At 38.5% G+C, this 16484-nt stretch overlaps 1 protein-coding gene across 4 annotated transcripts in view; it reads right to left on the bottom strand.

The window, feature by feature from the left end:
- Positions 1-16484, bottom strand: part of TRIO (trio Rho guanine nucleotide exchange factor) — a 243363-nt gene that overhangs the window by 33086 nt on the left and 193793 nt on the right. For all 4 annotated transcript variants that reach the window (XM_084281722.1, XM_084281723.1, XM_084281724.1 and 1 more), the window contains exon 35: positions 285-577. In XM_084281722.1, the coding sequence (XP_084137848.1) occupies positions 285-577 (293 nt within the window). The remainder of the gene's footprint in view (positions 1-284; positions 578-16484) is intronic.

Here is a 16484-nt window from a genome sequence, read left to right on the forward strand (position 1 = left end):
CACCAGAGAGAGTCTCTGTAGAGTCTGGCATTCAAGGACAGATGCCAATATTCTTTCCCAAACCACATCTCCCACTTCACCATGCTACCAAGTCACTAGTCTTCTCTTTCCCTATATTCACTGTGTAACTTGCTGATGGTCCAAGCTTGCAGCAAAATACATCAAGATGAAGAAAAATGAGAAATAATTGACTGTAGAGTCAACTGAAAATATAATCTCTATGAGAAAACAAGTTCTAGAAGAGTCACAGAAACACGGCTCGGGCAGTTGCCCTGAACACTCACCTCTTCAATAGTTTCATCTTGTGGGGTTGCTGCGCTATCATCAGAGTCCTTCTGAGAGCCTGCATCGGCACTTTTGCGAACCTCTCTACTCTTCTTATGTTTGTGGGCCAGTTTTTTGACATGCCCATCTGCTTTTCCACTGCTGAGACGCCTCACAGGACTGGTAAGCCATTTTCTCAAAGTGTTGCCAGGGCGCTTGGGACCCGGGGAACTCTGTGCTCCAATCATATGGGGTTGAAGCGATGTTACTGAAGCAGGAGGACTGGCATCATTGCTGGAGACTGAAAGGGAGTCTAAAAAAAAGAGAACGAGAAGAGCATTTTAAAGATGAGATACTTGTAAGGGAAAAACGAGGCAAATGACTGGTAGCTCATTTGTGTAAACCCTCCACCAGTTTGACTCAAAAAATAGTTTAAAAGGCATTACTATCTCATGCAAATCAAAGACTGATGGTAACATAGCATTAACAGTCAAATCACACATATGAAAACTAGTAGGCTACTCCTGCCAGCTGTTCATATCACTTGAAACTACACAGCAAGCATAAACCCTATTAGAAACCTGTACTGACTTCCCAAAACTGACATGTAACTTACTATGCTCAATATAAAACATGCTAGTAGAGCAGTTTTAAGGACCCTAAGGACTATCTGATAAACTCAGATTGGACATATGATAGAATAGACAAAATTATTTTAAAGTAAACTGGCCTTTAATAACACTAGAGCTATCAGTGTCCACGCAGCACATGGCCACCCACTAATAAGCACTTTGTTTACAGCAGTCAAGCAAACATTACGTAGTTCTGACTGACTCCATTCTTGCAATTCATATCAGCACTATTGATACTTCTTTGTTAACAGATTATTCTTTCAATATATAACCTAATTTTATGGAATGATATGACTATTTTACCCTTTAATGCATATTGCTTTGAGCATGGACACAAAAAGCAAAAAGTTTTACCTCAGTGAGACAAGTAAAATTCTGTAAACCCAAAATTTCATTACAAATGCTCTAGTTACTTTATTTATTTATTTATTTTCCACCCTGGAAAACAGGGAAAGAAGAATCAAAAGAACAGATAAATATCTGTTTATTTTGTTTAATTAATTAATTAATTTATTTTTTTTTTTTAGTAGTGAACAACTATGTTTAAAGGCCCATTTCTTCAAGTCTCAGGATCAGCAGTATTTCTTAGCATGACAATGCCTGGAAAGTTCTATAGTCAAAGGATATAGCAATAGCTATATGCACATGAGGTCAATATTACTTTCCCACCAAGGCACTTGGACCATAGAGTATGCTTATGATAAACACTCCCTGGGTGAGCTCTTGCGAGACTACATTGATTTTTCCCATGCAGCACAACATTTCTTTCCCCGATTGCTCTTTTCCCTAAAAGCATATATATATGTATATATGTATTTTATATAAAGGAAGACACATTCTCATAATGCCACTCCTATGAATATTACCTACCACCAGCATATTAACAAGACTCTGCTAGGTTGTCAAGTATAGTGTGTTTTTTTTTTTTTTTTCCTCCCATGTGTGCACTTTTGTAGATAGCTAGTTTATATAAAGATGACATAAATCATGTTTTGTTGAATGTTTCTTCTGCTGGGAATTAAATGCAGTGTTTGCATTCCTTCTTGAAGTTTGACACAGACGTTCAGGTCACCTCTTCTGGCAGCTTTTCCATAAGAGGCATATTGCCAGGCTGACCAGAGGTAGTTTGAATCTTGTTGGATAATAAGGTCACTGTTATAGCAATACACTTCACTGCAAACACACAAATCCTGGATCACTTGGACCTACACACCAGTATGTGAGTCTGCTCTGTTTCCAGAGAATATTAAGAGCAAATTCTGTCTTGAAAGCCACAGCTAAGATGGTGAAAGAGACATAGAATGTGAAGATAATAAGACAACACCTTTTTCCATAACTGTTCATTGTGTTTCAAGGAGGACTATCTTAAAAAAATGCAAAATACTGAGGGAAAAAAAAAAGCGACATTCCTTTCCTTGGAAACCAAAATTGTGATCAGGCTGTTTATAAACATTCCAGTTTGCTCCAATAAAACCAGATCTGCCTGCATTAACAGGCATGTGACTGTTAAAACACATTGGCTCTGGTGCTAAGATCTGCTCTGTTATACTGAATGTACACATCCAGACCAATAACTGCTTTTTTGTTTTTCCATAAAGAAAACAAGCTTCATAAAACACACTTTCAGTCCAGCAACCTAGTTACTAGCACTTCAAATCAGAATCAGGATGCATCTACAGAATTACTCTCTGTAAGTGTGCTGCGCAAGACTAAGCAGACCTCCTGTAATGCTATTAACCTGATCTAAGGCCTTAAGAATGGGGACCATCAAAAAGCAGATGCAGAATTATGTTAGTCACCTTTTTCTCAAGATGTAGAGACGCGAGTGTTACAGAATTACTACACACTTCGTTCTGGTGAAGCAGGAAACATATGGAAGAAATTAATTACCTATAACCACAGTTCTCAACTTGCAGTCTGAAGATCCCTCTAAGGCCTGTGAATTACTGTATAGGGGTCATCAGCATGTATGTTCGAAAAGCTAGCATACTAGCCATCAGCACCCACCTCACTACAGATTTCATTTTTTAAATAAAGTTGTCTGTTTATTAAAAAAGAAATCCAAACAAATCTCCCTATCACCTGCAAGCTCTCCACGGGAATCCAAACAGTCTCCCTGTAAGCCTCTGTAAGAAGTTAGACTGCTCTTTCACCAAATCCACCTTTACCTTTATTGTATCGAGCATCTTTAATTTTTTTTTTACCAGATTTCTCATTTCAGGAATCTAAGCAAGTATTAGCTGATGGATACTTCAATAACTCTCTGCCATCAGTGGGGTTCTCGTAAATAAGTTTCTGAAAGCACAAACTGAATTTGTGCTTTCAAGACTTTGAGGATGTTATAAGCACTCAGCCAATTTTCTTCCATTTGTATATAATTTTTGGGTCCCAATAAGGGTCCATGTAAGTCCACCCACAAATAAAACCTAGTATGTTCATTTGGTTAGTAAAAAAAACAATTAGGCCTTCACATAGAAGTTCACCAAGCACTAACTGTTTTGTGTTTTTGTATCTGTTGGCATTTCTTTCCTTTACAATTACTCCCTGCTAAGGAAAAGGCAGCATTGTGGTGCAGTAACAGATTGCGTAAGATTTATTTTTACATAAACATGCCTATCCCTAAGCATCTAACACGCCAGTAGTTAATAAAACCTTTTTCTAAAACCTCCTCAAATTTTTGCCCATCCTTTTGACAGTCAACACATGAAATAATGGATTTCTCATAAAAACAAACAGCACAACGGAGAGCCCCTGGAAGTGTGGGAAAGTAGTATTTTTGTCTGAATGCACTTTTGCTGTACCACTCCTACTCTTAACTCCAGGCAGCCAACAGTTTGTGGGCAGGAGGAGTGAAGAGAGCAGGAAGAAATGCATACACTCCACTCAAGTGGAGAGGATCTAAAAGACAAAACAATGTCAGCCAGACATGTTTCACAGCACATACTTTAGCCATATCCTCCCACACAGCATTAATTTTCATTTGGCGTGCAGCATGTAACTGCTTCTCATCTTCTCTTCTGCAAGATTTAATATAAAGTACTTATTGAAGCATTATTAGGGCTTCAGGGAATCATAAAAGTGGACGGAGTGTAAGCAGTACACCAAAATGATAGCACTGCTCCCCTTTGACTGTGAAAGCACTGGGGGATAAGAAAAACCCTAAAATGAATAAAAAATACTGCATCGCCATAAAAACATCACCCTAAATATCAAATTCTACTTAAAAAGTGTTGGAAAGAAAAAAAAGGTTTAACATCACCTGTATTAACCCAAATGGAATGTCAACCCACTGGTCTCTTCAGAGATGAGACTTGATTCCTCCCTCTGGCCTCCTTAAATTTGCAGAAAACACCCCCACAGTCCCATGGATCGATGTTAATACTCAGTGCAAATAAAACACTGCAGTGTTTTTCCAGGGAGACCTTTTATTGTCCATTTTCCCATCCTATCCCAGCTCACAGGAGTCCAGATTCTGCAATTCCTACTCCTATGAGTTTCCTCAGATCAGTATTTCTAGCCAAGGGTCACAATACTTGGGCACAGTCATGGAAAAAAAAAAAAAAAAAGCTGTTCAAGTTCATACATTCAAGTGGACACACTGTCAGGTTCAAACCTTGGGGAATATTCAGCATCCAATACAGGAGGTTTTCAAGAACACAAAATGAAAGACCTTTAATCTTCACTCTGAGAAAAGCCATTTGGGTGTGTCTTATTTTTGCCTGGCCCATCACTATATACCATATCTATCTATCTATCTAATCAGAGATACACACTTTGATTGATTACTATGCTTGGGAATGTTTATGCTAAAATTGGCTTTGTTTCCTTCATGACTACATAACAAATTGTTTTTCTAGGGTTGCTCAAGAATATTTTATCACTAAAACATGCTAAGAGGAAAAAAGGAGTATTCAAAAATTAAACCAAGAACAACACGGACATTTTAAACCAAAACAGATGGAATAAATTTGGGGTATGCAAACCCCAACTGTGTTTCAAGTACAGTAAACTTTCTAGTGAGTGTCAGATTCCCTTTTAGAAAAAGATAAATGCAACAGATGGCCATCTTGGAGAGCAAAAAAACCCCAACGCACATAACAATCACACATAGCAACACCAATCCAACTAGAAACCATCAAACTTAATTAAACCACCATTTACTCAAGTAGAGACAGCTTTATAATTCAATAGCTTATTAAAAACAATACAAAACAAAACGAAGGGATGTGCTTTCTTTCATAATGCATAGCCACAATAAGAAAAGAGGGCATTTAACTTCCATTTCTCTCCGAGTAAAATCACATATGTTGCTCTGTTGCTAAGGTCAGAGAGTTCACTGAGAGTCCATAAATATATTTTTAAGTAAAAGAAAAAGGGCAGGCAGAGGGGGTTGTAACCCCCCTCAACCCAGAAGATAAAGTTACCTTCAGTGAACAGACAAATTTTTGAAACTTAAAGGGAAATGGCAATTTTTGTTCTAGTCCCAGCTTTCTTAACGCTGGAAACACGCACATCTGCAATTAATAAACTGTTTTTTTTCCTAAAAAATAAATCAGCCATATTGAGCTAGTTGATGACTTGAAAGACTCTGCTTCATATTAACTATTTCCATATTGCCATTTCTAGACTTTTTGTATTTACAAGGAGAGTAAGGGGCTACAAAAACCCGACTTCCTTACCTAGGGAATCAAACAGTCTCCTTGATGCCTGCTCTGCACCATCTAAAACCAAAATGCTGCAAACACCTCACCCACTCTGGGGACTATGAAACAGAAACAGGTCAAGGAGTTTTAAAAAAAATAAAAAGATAAAAAAAAAAAAGGAGCAAAGCAAGCTCGGTAGGCCCCTACGTGGTGTGCCACACTACCACTGCAAGTCCTGTCCGCTGCCATGGCCTGTACAGACTGAAGAGACCACATAGGGCTACAAGTCAGCTATCTGTAAATTGTGATGTAGGTACATTACAAGTAGGTACATTACAAATATTTGGGGATGAGAGCTGCTTGTTGGTTCAAAAAAAAAAAAAAAAAAAAGAGTTTAATATGTAAGTTGGGAGCAATTGGAAGCAACAATCTCCAAGCCCGTATCTACCTACAAACAAGCATGATCCATTTTGAGCCAAGTCAACAGGTAACTTCCTCTGAAGCAAAAAATGACAAAAGCCCACAAAGCCCCAATCATACAGTTATCGTTTGTTACTAGATGAGATGGGGAAGGCTTGAAAAAAAGAAAAAGAGTGAGAAGCTTATTTTACTTGTGGACACGCATGCGGTTTCTGCCTGGGAATTTCTTTTGCAGTAAGAGGCAGTCAAGGTGCCACGTACAAGACCATTCAGAACTCCATGCATGCCAGGAATTTCAGTTCTCTCCTGCTGGGTATCCTCCCTGGACCCTTACTGCACAGTTTTTGTAAACCAATACTGGAACATATCAAAATACACTGGATGTGTTTCAGCTTTACCAAACCACCATAAAAGCAGTTACCATTTAAAGACAATACAGTTTTAGTTTATTAAGCTTGCAAATGTGGAATTTTACCGATGTTCTTTGGGAAGCACTAATTTCACTTATGATACAAAGATAATTTTCATTAATTGTTAATTTTCATAGATGCAAAAAAATAGTATTCAATACATAAACGCAAATCCAGATACAAATGAGACTGAAGAAGTGGAACACACTGCCTATGAACTTCTGGTCAGCAAATCTTTACAGCCTTTTATTTCAAGTTATGCTCTATGCTGAAATATATTTTCTGGTATTTCCAGTGTGTGTAGCTAAAAGAAGATAGCTCAATTATTAGTATATCTTCCCAGATTAATGATTTGTCTGTATTAATTGTGACTGACGCACATACATGCCCAGACCATTTAGATTTAAATATATTCAATAATTAAACCTTTCAAGTTATCAAAAGATGATTGTGTTAGTATCAGACAGACTGGAATTCTGAGCTTGAGGCTAGATACTAGTCAACTTCTTTTAATGAGATCCTAAGCTGCCCCATGAGCATGTCTGCAATTTTAACAGAAAAAAACAGAAAACCTCCAGAGAGAGGTGGAGACAGACATTGTCAGCTTAACTTCCAAAGGTCTTTCTGAAATAGAAAAAAGTCATCCAACAAACATATCTGTGATATCAGTAGAGGAAGGAATGAAGAAAATATCTGAGTAAGTGCAAGAAGAATATACTGTGTGTTTGAGACAGAAAATCAGTGTTACATGCCTGAAGGGTTTAATACACTGTTTATGTTATTACTGTTCTGTCATCTCATAATCTTTTCTTTTTTCCAAATATCATTTCCTACCTTCCTTTCTACCCTGTTCAGAAATAGAGGTTTTAAAATTTTTAACAATTTCATAGGCGTTATAAATCGCTCATGGGGAGCGCTGTAAACACACCACTGTTAGTTGTGAGCTAAACATCAACACTGAAAAAAAGCCTCCTCTTACAACTGCTGGATGGTTTTGCATCCACACTTTTTTTCTTCTTCAGCAGGAAGAAGGGACAATACTGTGCCAAAAAACACTTTCTCAGGTGAACAGAAGTAGTTCTGTTTGTACTCCCTGGAATTAAGACCACATGGATAAAAAACCCCAAACCTAAATTTTGTGTATTACTGCAAGTGCTAGATAGTGCTTGAGAAGGAGAGTGGATTATGTGGGGTATTTCAATCTTTGCAACAAGCTGTTATTCAATACTACTTTTGAGAAGATTTTTTTTGTTTAGTTACTTATACTACTGAAGTTCAGCTTCCCAGTTTGTGAAAATCACAAGCTTTTAATAGATTAATCAGCTTCCCTGTATGCAGCTTATATTTTAATGATCGATGTCTTGATCTAAACTCAACTCTTTCAGCTCATACTTAAAGACAACTACATCCACGTGCCTGGCAGGACAGACAGATTTATGTCGGTTGTCAGTTTGTCAGTCAGGTTCTCATCCTATGCCAGTCCAATAAAGTCTATTAAGCGCAACAAGTAAGATACCCTCTATCATATCTCTACAGATCAAAGTGATCATTTTAGTATAATTAATTATACTAAATTATTCATCTTCCCCTAGACGAAGGTTGTACTTCTACTATCCTTAATTGCACAGGGCTTGCATGCTTTTACGCAAGAGCTGATAAACCCATCATTAGAAACCCATGCTCTAACTCTCAGACAAAGTTCTCTACTTTTCATGCACAATCTCCAGCGGGTTTCTTTGGGACATCAGTTAGTTGCCTCTCTCTCGCAGCTCCCTAGTGCCTTCTACATATGACATCATTTTACAGCACCATGATGGAGCACTTGACACACTTTCTCTGCAGAGCTGTAACAGGCAAGATTTTCACTAATAGATTTAATAATTACACACACAACTCCCTCAGAGGGACTGACACAAACCACGTAATTAGAAATATTAAGGTACCACCCTCCTTCCATTAAATAGTTGTGAAAGTTCTCCAGTGCAGAGAAAGAAAATAAGAGAAATACTTATTTTCTGTCAGAAAGCAATACATTTTTTCCAAAAAATCAAATGTAATTTTCCTATATCCCTTAAAATACAGCTTTTAAAATCAAATTGTCACTGAGATGTTTCATAAAGTCTCAACTACATCACTCATTTTCAAAGCGTGTGTGCTGGAGTTTTATTACAGAGAGACACACGCATTTTAAGAGGTCTTCTTTGCATGCTTTTTCCCCCCCCGGACGCCTTGGCATGAGCAATCTCCAGCTCCATTAAGATGACCAAATGAGAAGACTGGATGAAGGCATGGTCTGTTCCCTTCTTCCTCCAGCAGACCGGGTGCCACAGGAGCGGTGAGTGCCAGCAGCTGCCATGGTGCAGGCCCATGGCCCTGGCCTGGAGCAGAGCAGAGCCACACACAGCCCTCGCCTCTGGCTTGCCCCTGCTCATGTCACTGCTTATTAGTTCCAGACACCAGCACAAGGAGCTGGCAGAGGGCACAGCACAGCTCCTGGAGCTGTGGGAGCTGGCAGCATCAGCTTCCTTCCCGCTGCTCAGAGCTGCAGAGCTCCCAGCCTTTGACAAAATCAAGCTGGTGGGGAGAAGCAAGCTCTGAGCCAAAGAAGGGAAAGAGTGGAGGCAGAAGCTCTGGGCCTGGGCCTCATAGGCAGTGCTGGCACTTAAGACACTAGGCAGAAAGTTTTGCTGGCTGTTGACAAGCCATTTGTCTCATGCACGCTGAGTGCAACCTACTTTTGAAGAGCCATGCCGCGTGATGTTAGCGGCAATGATGTGACTCTGCGCTTGGTGGAGAGCTGTGTGTCACTTACTACAAATGGAAGCCACTATTTACACAAGATCTGTGACAAGCAGTTTCCGTTTTTAATCAGGGCAACTGCACAATCCATTTCTGCTCATCTGTTACTGAGCTGCAGCGTTTTATAATCCGCTCCTTTATTTTTTGCTGCAAAGTAATGTTGCCATCTGAAATGGATCAAGATAAACGCCACTCCTCGAAATAGTTATGAAGCAGCACAGCAACTTGTCTGATATGCCACGTGCAGCAGTCCAGAAGAGGAAGACACGAACAGATATGAAAAACGCCCTATCAATGCAGATAACAGAACAGGCAACCAAAAGGAAAAACAAACAACAAAAACATTCATTTATCAAGTCTTCGGCTGTACTGAAAATCAGAGAAAGATATGGGGGAGGAGAAGAAAGGAAGCATGCCTGCAGAAACTGGGAAGCTCATTAGGAAGAGCCTCATCTCAGACGTTATTTAAAGCAGTACATGACATACTTTCCTGTGCAAAAGCTCAACAATGCAGAGCATCCAAACAGAAGGAATTTATCCTATTAAGAGTTTAGAATATCTTCACTCCTCCAGCAAAAAAGCCGCGTATTAACTACATTATTGCAAGTGAGTTCAAGCAAATCTGATCTCAGAAGGAAGTAGGGGATGTACAGCTCTATTGGTGCAATTTTGAAATTGAGAAGATACATACAGGTAGGGAGGAAATTAGCTTCCATTACCCTAGCAAAAGCAATAAAAAAAAACTTCACAATTATAAAGACAAAAAACTATCATATATAAAATCAGCATAAAATGCTGCTAAACCAACATCTTTTTTTTTTTTTTTTTTCTCCTTTTGTCCAGAAGATTGAAAAAAACAGAGCAAGTATAACCTCTGCCAGATATTTACAAAGGAGTAGACACCAGGGAAAGACGAAAGCAGATGTATTTTATTCTCCACCCCCCACCGATACCTTAAAAAATTCCAACACATGAGAAAACCTCCAAAAATTCCCTATTAAAATTGTGAAAATATGTGGTAAGAGTCAATAAACAGATACTTTGAATCACAAAGTGTAGATATTAATAATGATTTATGATCATATATTCAAGGCTGTTAATAAAGCCCATAAATGTAAATAGACAGTACACAGTAGTAATTTTAACTTAGAAGAACAAGTAACAGAAAAGAAATAATTACTTCTATATAATTTTATTTCTTATAAAACCCAAGTTATTAGAACACTCATACTAAAAAAAATACTTATTTCCTCTTCTATTCACTTATTGCAGTTACATGTTAACATAAATACACATACTAATCCAACACTGATTTTAACAGTCTCTTTTTTTTTTCCTCCATCCTCTTGATTCAAAGCAGAAGAGTTCATTAGAACAACCAGCGATTGTTTGGAGCCACAGCTTTAGCAACAGCTGTGCAAACACATCAATCTCAAGTTAGGAACTCTGCCATAAGCTTAATAATAATATACTCATATCATTTAGCTTTGGGGCTATTACAATAACTGTGGTCATTTTCTCTTTCTAAATACTTTGTTGTTGTAGCTCAAAAAATAAATTAAGAAGGTAATTAAGTGAATTGGGAGGAGAGAAAGAACTGCTAAAACCATGACAAAATCTGTGCTCCAAAATTAATGCATAGAAAAGATGCTTCCTTATCCAATTCACTTAATATAGATATGAACTAATTTTACTAACAGTGTTTTGTGTTGTAAAACCTTAACCTTTTTAGCGCACAGACTACCTGGAGTATTCATGAGCACACATACAGCCATGCCACTGCTATCAGCCTCCACACTGCTCAGCTAGATGGCTGTAGGTGCTGACAGACAACTTCCTCCGGGCTCAATCCCTGCTCAATAACGCCATTATCAAGAGCAGACTTAGATGACAGTGATTGGAAACTGAACTGTTTTTAGACTTTTTATCTACAGATGGAAATGTAACCTGAGCAAAGCAGCAAGAGCACACATGATTTTAATAAAGGTTAGCCATGCTGGAAGTATTTTTTTTAAAAAGACTCGCAGTCAAGGTTGACTAGCAGATAGCTATTAAAATCGTAACTGCAGATTCCTACATAGATGCCTTTTCAGGGTGAAGCATGGTAAGAGATTAGGAAAGGGGAAGATGCTCCTCTACAACTTCATCAATCTTGGAAAAAAAGAAGCCGAATGAGTTAGAAGGGGAAAGATAACTCTTGTATAAATGTATTTTAAAACAAGCAGCCTATAAATTAGCAGAAGATGTGACATTTTATCTTAAAGTGCAATTAAAATGTATGAAACCCAGACTACACTGAATACTAAAAACAGAATCCATCATTGCCACGTTATTAATTTGATTACAGTCTCTTCAGAAATAACATATGCACTGCTGAGTTTTCTTTGGCATGATAAAAGCCCATATTGCGCACACAAAAAAAGCTGCTTTTTGCCATGCAACTGTTGTTTTTATTTCCTTCACAATTATTCCCAATAAAGGCTCAGAAGAAAGTTGATGTCATGAACTCTCAGTCATCTAAATCTCAGTTCCTAGAATCATTCCCCAGCTCCCACCCATCCAGTACTACCTAAGTGGCCACAGGAGAACGTGATAGCATCATGGTAAAGCTGTCCAAAACTGCTTTGCATGTAGGAATCAAAAGGAAAAAAAAGGGGGGGGGCAAATAAAAGAAGCAAAACTACTTCTTTTGAAAGGCAATAAAGTAGAATTTTTATTGTTTGCTTTAGTTAGACAGAAAGGGCAGGGGGGAAGAGATTGGTGTCAATAGTAACTTCTACACAACAAAGATCATTGTTAATCACCTTTTTAAGTTATAGACTCAACCGTAAGCCTAAATTTAGGGGAAACATGAATTATTTGAAGGAAACAGAATTTAATTAGCTTCCCTTCTTTTCTGCATTGATTTTTTTTTCTTTTAATCAGGTCCCCTGCTTTTCATACAATGAGTGCGTCTCAGCAGCTGACCTCTATGAAGTTTTCTTCTTAGAGCAAACTACCTCCCTCATCAAATAGGGTTACGTGTTTTTTTTTTTTTTTTTTTTAACACTAATTCACAGAAATGGACTGGAGGTGCCCAATCCCACATTCAAAAACAAGGAAAAAAATATGGTCTAATAAACATACCTTCCTATTCTCTGAAGAAAACCAATCCTTACAGGGAATTGTTACATTATTAACGTGGTCTTTTCAAAGCAGGATGCGGTATACTTACACCACCTAAATTCTGTTCTTCTCATCACCTCTATTAAAGGAATGAGTCAGAGCAAGCCTTGGTGGGCATATTCAATGGATTTTTACAGCTGCTTGCAGCCACATTCAAAGGAAGATTATGAACATGTTGTTCTTTACCAGTCTAGCAATGAGCACCTTGAGGGAACTTTCATTACGTAAGGTGATAGCTTATTCTTATCCTGCTGCTTCACTGAAGTAATTCGTTTAAAATAGAGCTGTAATAAAGCAAGAGACAAGTTGAAATGTGAGTTGAGGCATTTCTGCTTTGCTCAGGTTAAGCCCATCCACTCAGATACAGACTTTTGACCATGATACCAAAAATACCTGCACCAAATGCTTTGTTTCAGGTACTCTCAGAGAAAAACAGATTTCTTGAGGAGGTGAAGAGGCAGCTGCTATCTTCCTGTATGGAATCAAACTCCAACCTTCTCAAAATGTATCACTATTCATTCTGGAGTCTTTCTCTGCATTTAGGAAGCCTTCTTCTTGGTATTGAGTACTTTTTTCCCATCACCTTTTTGGAATTAAGTCTAGAAGTTCTTTCCTACTTCAGATTTTGAATATTCTTCATTAATGATAAACTGGAATACAGTCATCTTAGCAGAACCCAAAAATGCCTAAATATATATATTTTTTTCTTATTACAAAAATGGAGTTACAAGTCCTCATTACATAAAGTTTGCAGGACAAACCTAACAACATCTCCTTTAGAACAGTATACATTTTCCTTTTACATCTTAGCTTAGCTTAGGGATATGGTTTAGTGGGGACTGTTAGCGTTAGGTCAGAGGTTGGACTCAATGATCTTGAGGTCTCTTCCAACCTAGAAATTCTGTGATTCTGTGATTCTGTGATCTTTCCAAACTCTTTTAAACTAAGAGCTGAGTAGCCAGCTTGACAAGGAGTTGGTAGTCACAGAGCAATTTCAGTTACTACATTTTCATGCAGTACTTGTAAGAGGTCAGACAAGAAAACACTGCAGTAGAGGGAACAGACTCCCAAGGATCAGAGGCAGAGCAGGCTGCTTGGGGCTAATTCCATCCACACTGCTGTTCAGTCTCAGCTTATTTCATAAAGCAAGTAATACATATGAAAGTTACATGAATCAAAATATGGCGAGTTTGACTGAAGAGACACATCCAAACCATAGGGGAGAAAAACTTGGTGTAGCTCAGATGAAAACATGGATACCTGGGGATCTTACGACCTCATTCAGAGCAAGAAACCCAAGCCTGAAATCTTCAAGTTCACAAGTAAAGATGACAGCTGTGAAAGGACATCAGTCTTCCTGCATAAGCTCCTACATCTGAATTCATTTTAGGGGGAAAAAGGGAGGGATGTTGAGGGTAGCAAGGGAGTGGTACAATGTTTTCTGCTAGATCAACTCCCTGGTCTGGCTGCCTGCGTGCTTGCTCGTGTTGACACGAGGGAAGCAGCTGGATCACATGTGCAAGCACAGGGTAAGTAAGCTGGCAGTATCTGACATGTACTTCAGTTTTTACTAACCAAGAAACAGCACAAGATAACCCTCTTCTAAGTCTTGAAGCCTGAGGATTCAAAAAAGCCCTTTTGCAAGAACAGCGAGGAAGGACATACAGGTCAAGAAGCAGCACCTTTGCATACTGAACGATGCAGCTGACACATGAGCTCAGTTTCAGGAGGATTCGTGGTGCATGCTGTTTTGGTGGAGATGGAAAAGCAAACACAGCACATACTTAACAGCTTCCATCTGTATTCTAAAAGAATAGATTTTCAAAGTGTAGAGGTGGATCTACGCCAAGAATTACACCAACCCATTAGTAATACTGGACTCTCCCACTGCATCCTCTGAGTCTAGTCCTCAGAGACCTCTTATCCTCTCTTGGACACAGTTTGCTAACAATTACTCTATAGTAAAAGCATCCTGTTTTATGGATGAATGATTTCTGAGGCTTGATATACCATAAAATGTTATGAAAGGAAAAAAAAAAAAAGCTAGTTTGATTCATACACATGATTTCTAACCATCTATTGCAAGCTTAATAAATAGATTTCTTCAAAGCTAAATGAGAACTCTCTGTACTCCTACGACCACCTTTCCTCCTCCAAACCGGCCCCCAGATGGTTAATAACTTCAGGATAAATTTTGGTTCTGTAGATTTATTCCCTGGACTTCATCCATGAGATTTGCCTCTCAAATTTCCCAAGTGAAATATAGACTCACGTGACCCTCTTAGGGACTGAAATACATACATGCTATTGTTTCCTCCAGCTCATAAGGTAACTGAAAAAAGATGTTATGATTTCTAATATCCAGTTCCAGACAAACTACTCAACTCTCTCTTCAGCCAGATAACCATAAACAACTTCGATGTTTATCCACACTTGTCTCAAATGCAGAGCATTTTTAAGTTATGGGAATGGGTGGAATTACCATGAGAATTGGTTTCCTCCCAACATCGCCACTACTTACTCCAACTGATGTCAGATGAAGGCAAAGATACAGTATGTATTTATTAATTTCAGTAGTTTCTTGCCAGTTCATTACTTAAGGCCTTATTTTCTTTCTCCCTCAATTTGGACTGCATTTTTTCCTCCTCAGGCTTCAGGAAGAAGTGGGAAAAAAATTTTGGATCCTTCAATTAAACAGGAGTACACGGTTATCAATTGCACTACATGCATCCAACGTGCTGATGAAAAATAAACTGAACAGGCTTAGAGAATTTTTAAGGAATTTGAAAAGTCAAAGACTTGGTTGAGCTTTTCTATCAATAAAATCACGCAGTAGATCTAGTACACTGTGAATATTCAGTCTAAAACCAAATTATCAGTTTTAGATTTATAGTGGCCAGAAATACCAAAGTTATAATTTTACTCATTCCAGTTCAAGCAACAGCATACAGTTATATTGGGGGCATGCAAGTACGTTTGCTCGCCTATTATGAAAGGCTATTGAGCTTTTTTACAACATGGTTTGTTTACACGGACATCTGTTTTTAAGAAACAGTGAGAGAACAATGAAAAATGCTTGTGAAATCACGTATGCTTGCCCAACAAGACTTTGTACAAGTCTATGATCTTAATTTATATAAAAACTGACTACACCCAGCATTTTACAAAGCAGGTTTTCTAAAAATACTTTGGAATTAAAAAATAGATAGATCTAAGCCTGAGTAACCACCGCAGCAACAAGAGTTCAAAAATGAAGCAAAAAAGTGAAGACAGGAAAATGCAAAGCAACATTAAAGAGGAAAAGACTCTTGCCATGCCTTTAACAGACTTCCAGCTGAGAAGGCAGACGCAGCTCTGGGTAAGCTATTGCTGTTGGACAGTTTGCTGCAAAGCATTCTGCCTATCAATTATTATTTGCAATCGACTCCTTTCATCCCCCCACTTCCAAGATACTGGGTACTTGTTTACATCTGCAATAACTGTTGTTTTAGAAAGTGATTACACAGCACTGGGGGCTACAGAGCAGCTTTCTGAGATCAGAGCTCTATTGCCAGGATCAGAGCTGATAGCCTGCTAACACTGACTCCCTTTGGCTGGTACTCTGATGCCCTGCTGTCTTTGAGAAGCTACTGAGACTTACATGCAGCCCTTTGAGATTACTTTCCATGACACCCTTGATTCTGTATTTGATACCCTCCTGCCATCTTCCCTTTCCTTTCACCCATAAAAGCAATTTTGCTACTAACAAATGACATAACTGGCCTTTTGCAGCTTATTTTACATAAAAGCTCACAGCACACAGCAACAGGTATGCAAGACTTGACCCTAGCTGCAAACAGCTGAAAAGGAAGCATCCCAACAGCTACCTCAGCTCCAGACACTGATGGTCAGCACTGTTTTGTCCTGCAGACATTTCAGAGCGTTACGCACAAGAATCAAACTTGTTCTGCAGCAACAAAGTGGCAAGGACAAATATCATTTCCTGTTAATATTAGAATGGAGAAGGAGATGCAGACCCTGCAACAACTGAGTTTAACATGAATATCCCCAACCTCACCTGTGTTTCTGCAGTCACGATGGAAACAGCATTGCTTTCTTCCACATTACCCATTTCAGTAGCAATGATGTCTCTAAACAAGTTGCACACAGAC

Source organism: Netta rufina (genome assembly GCF_964035555.1).
Source record: "Netta rufina genome assembly, chromosome: 2".
Lineage (NCBI taxonomy): Eukaryota > Metazoa > Chordata > Aves > Anseriformes > Anatidae > Netta > Netta rufina.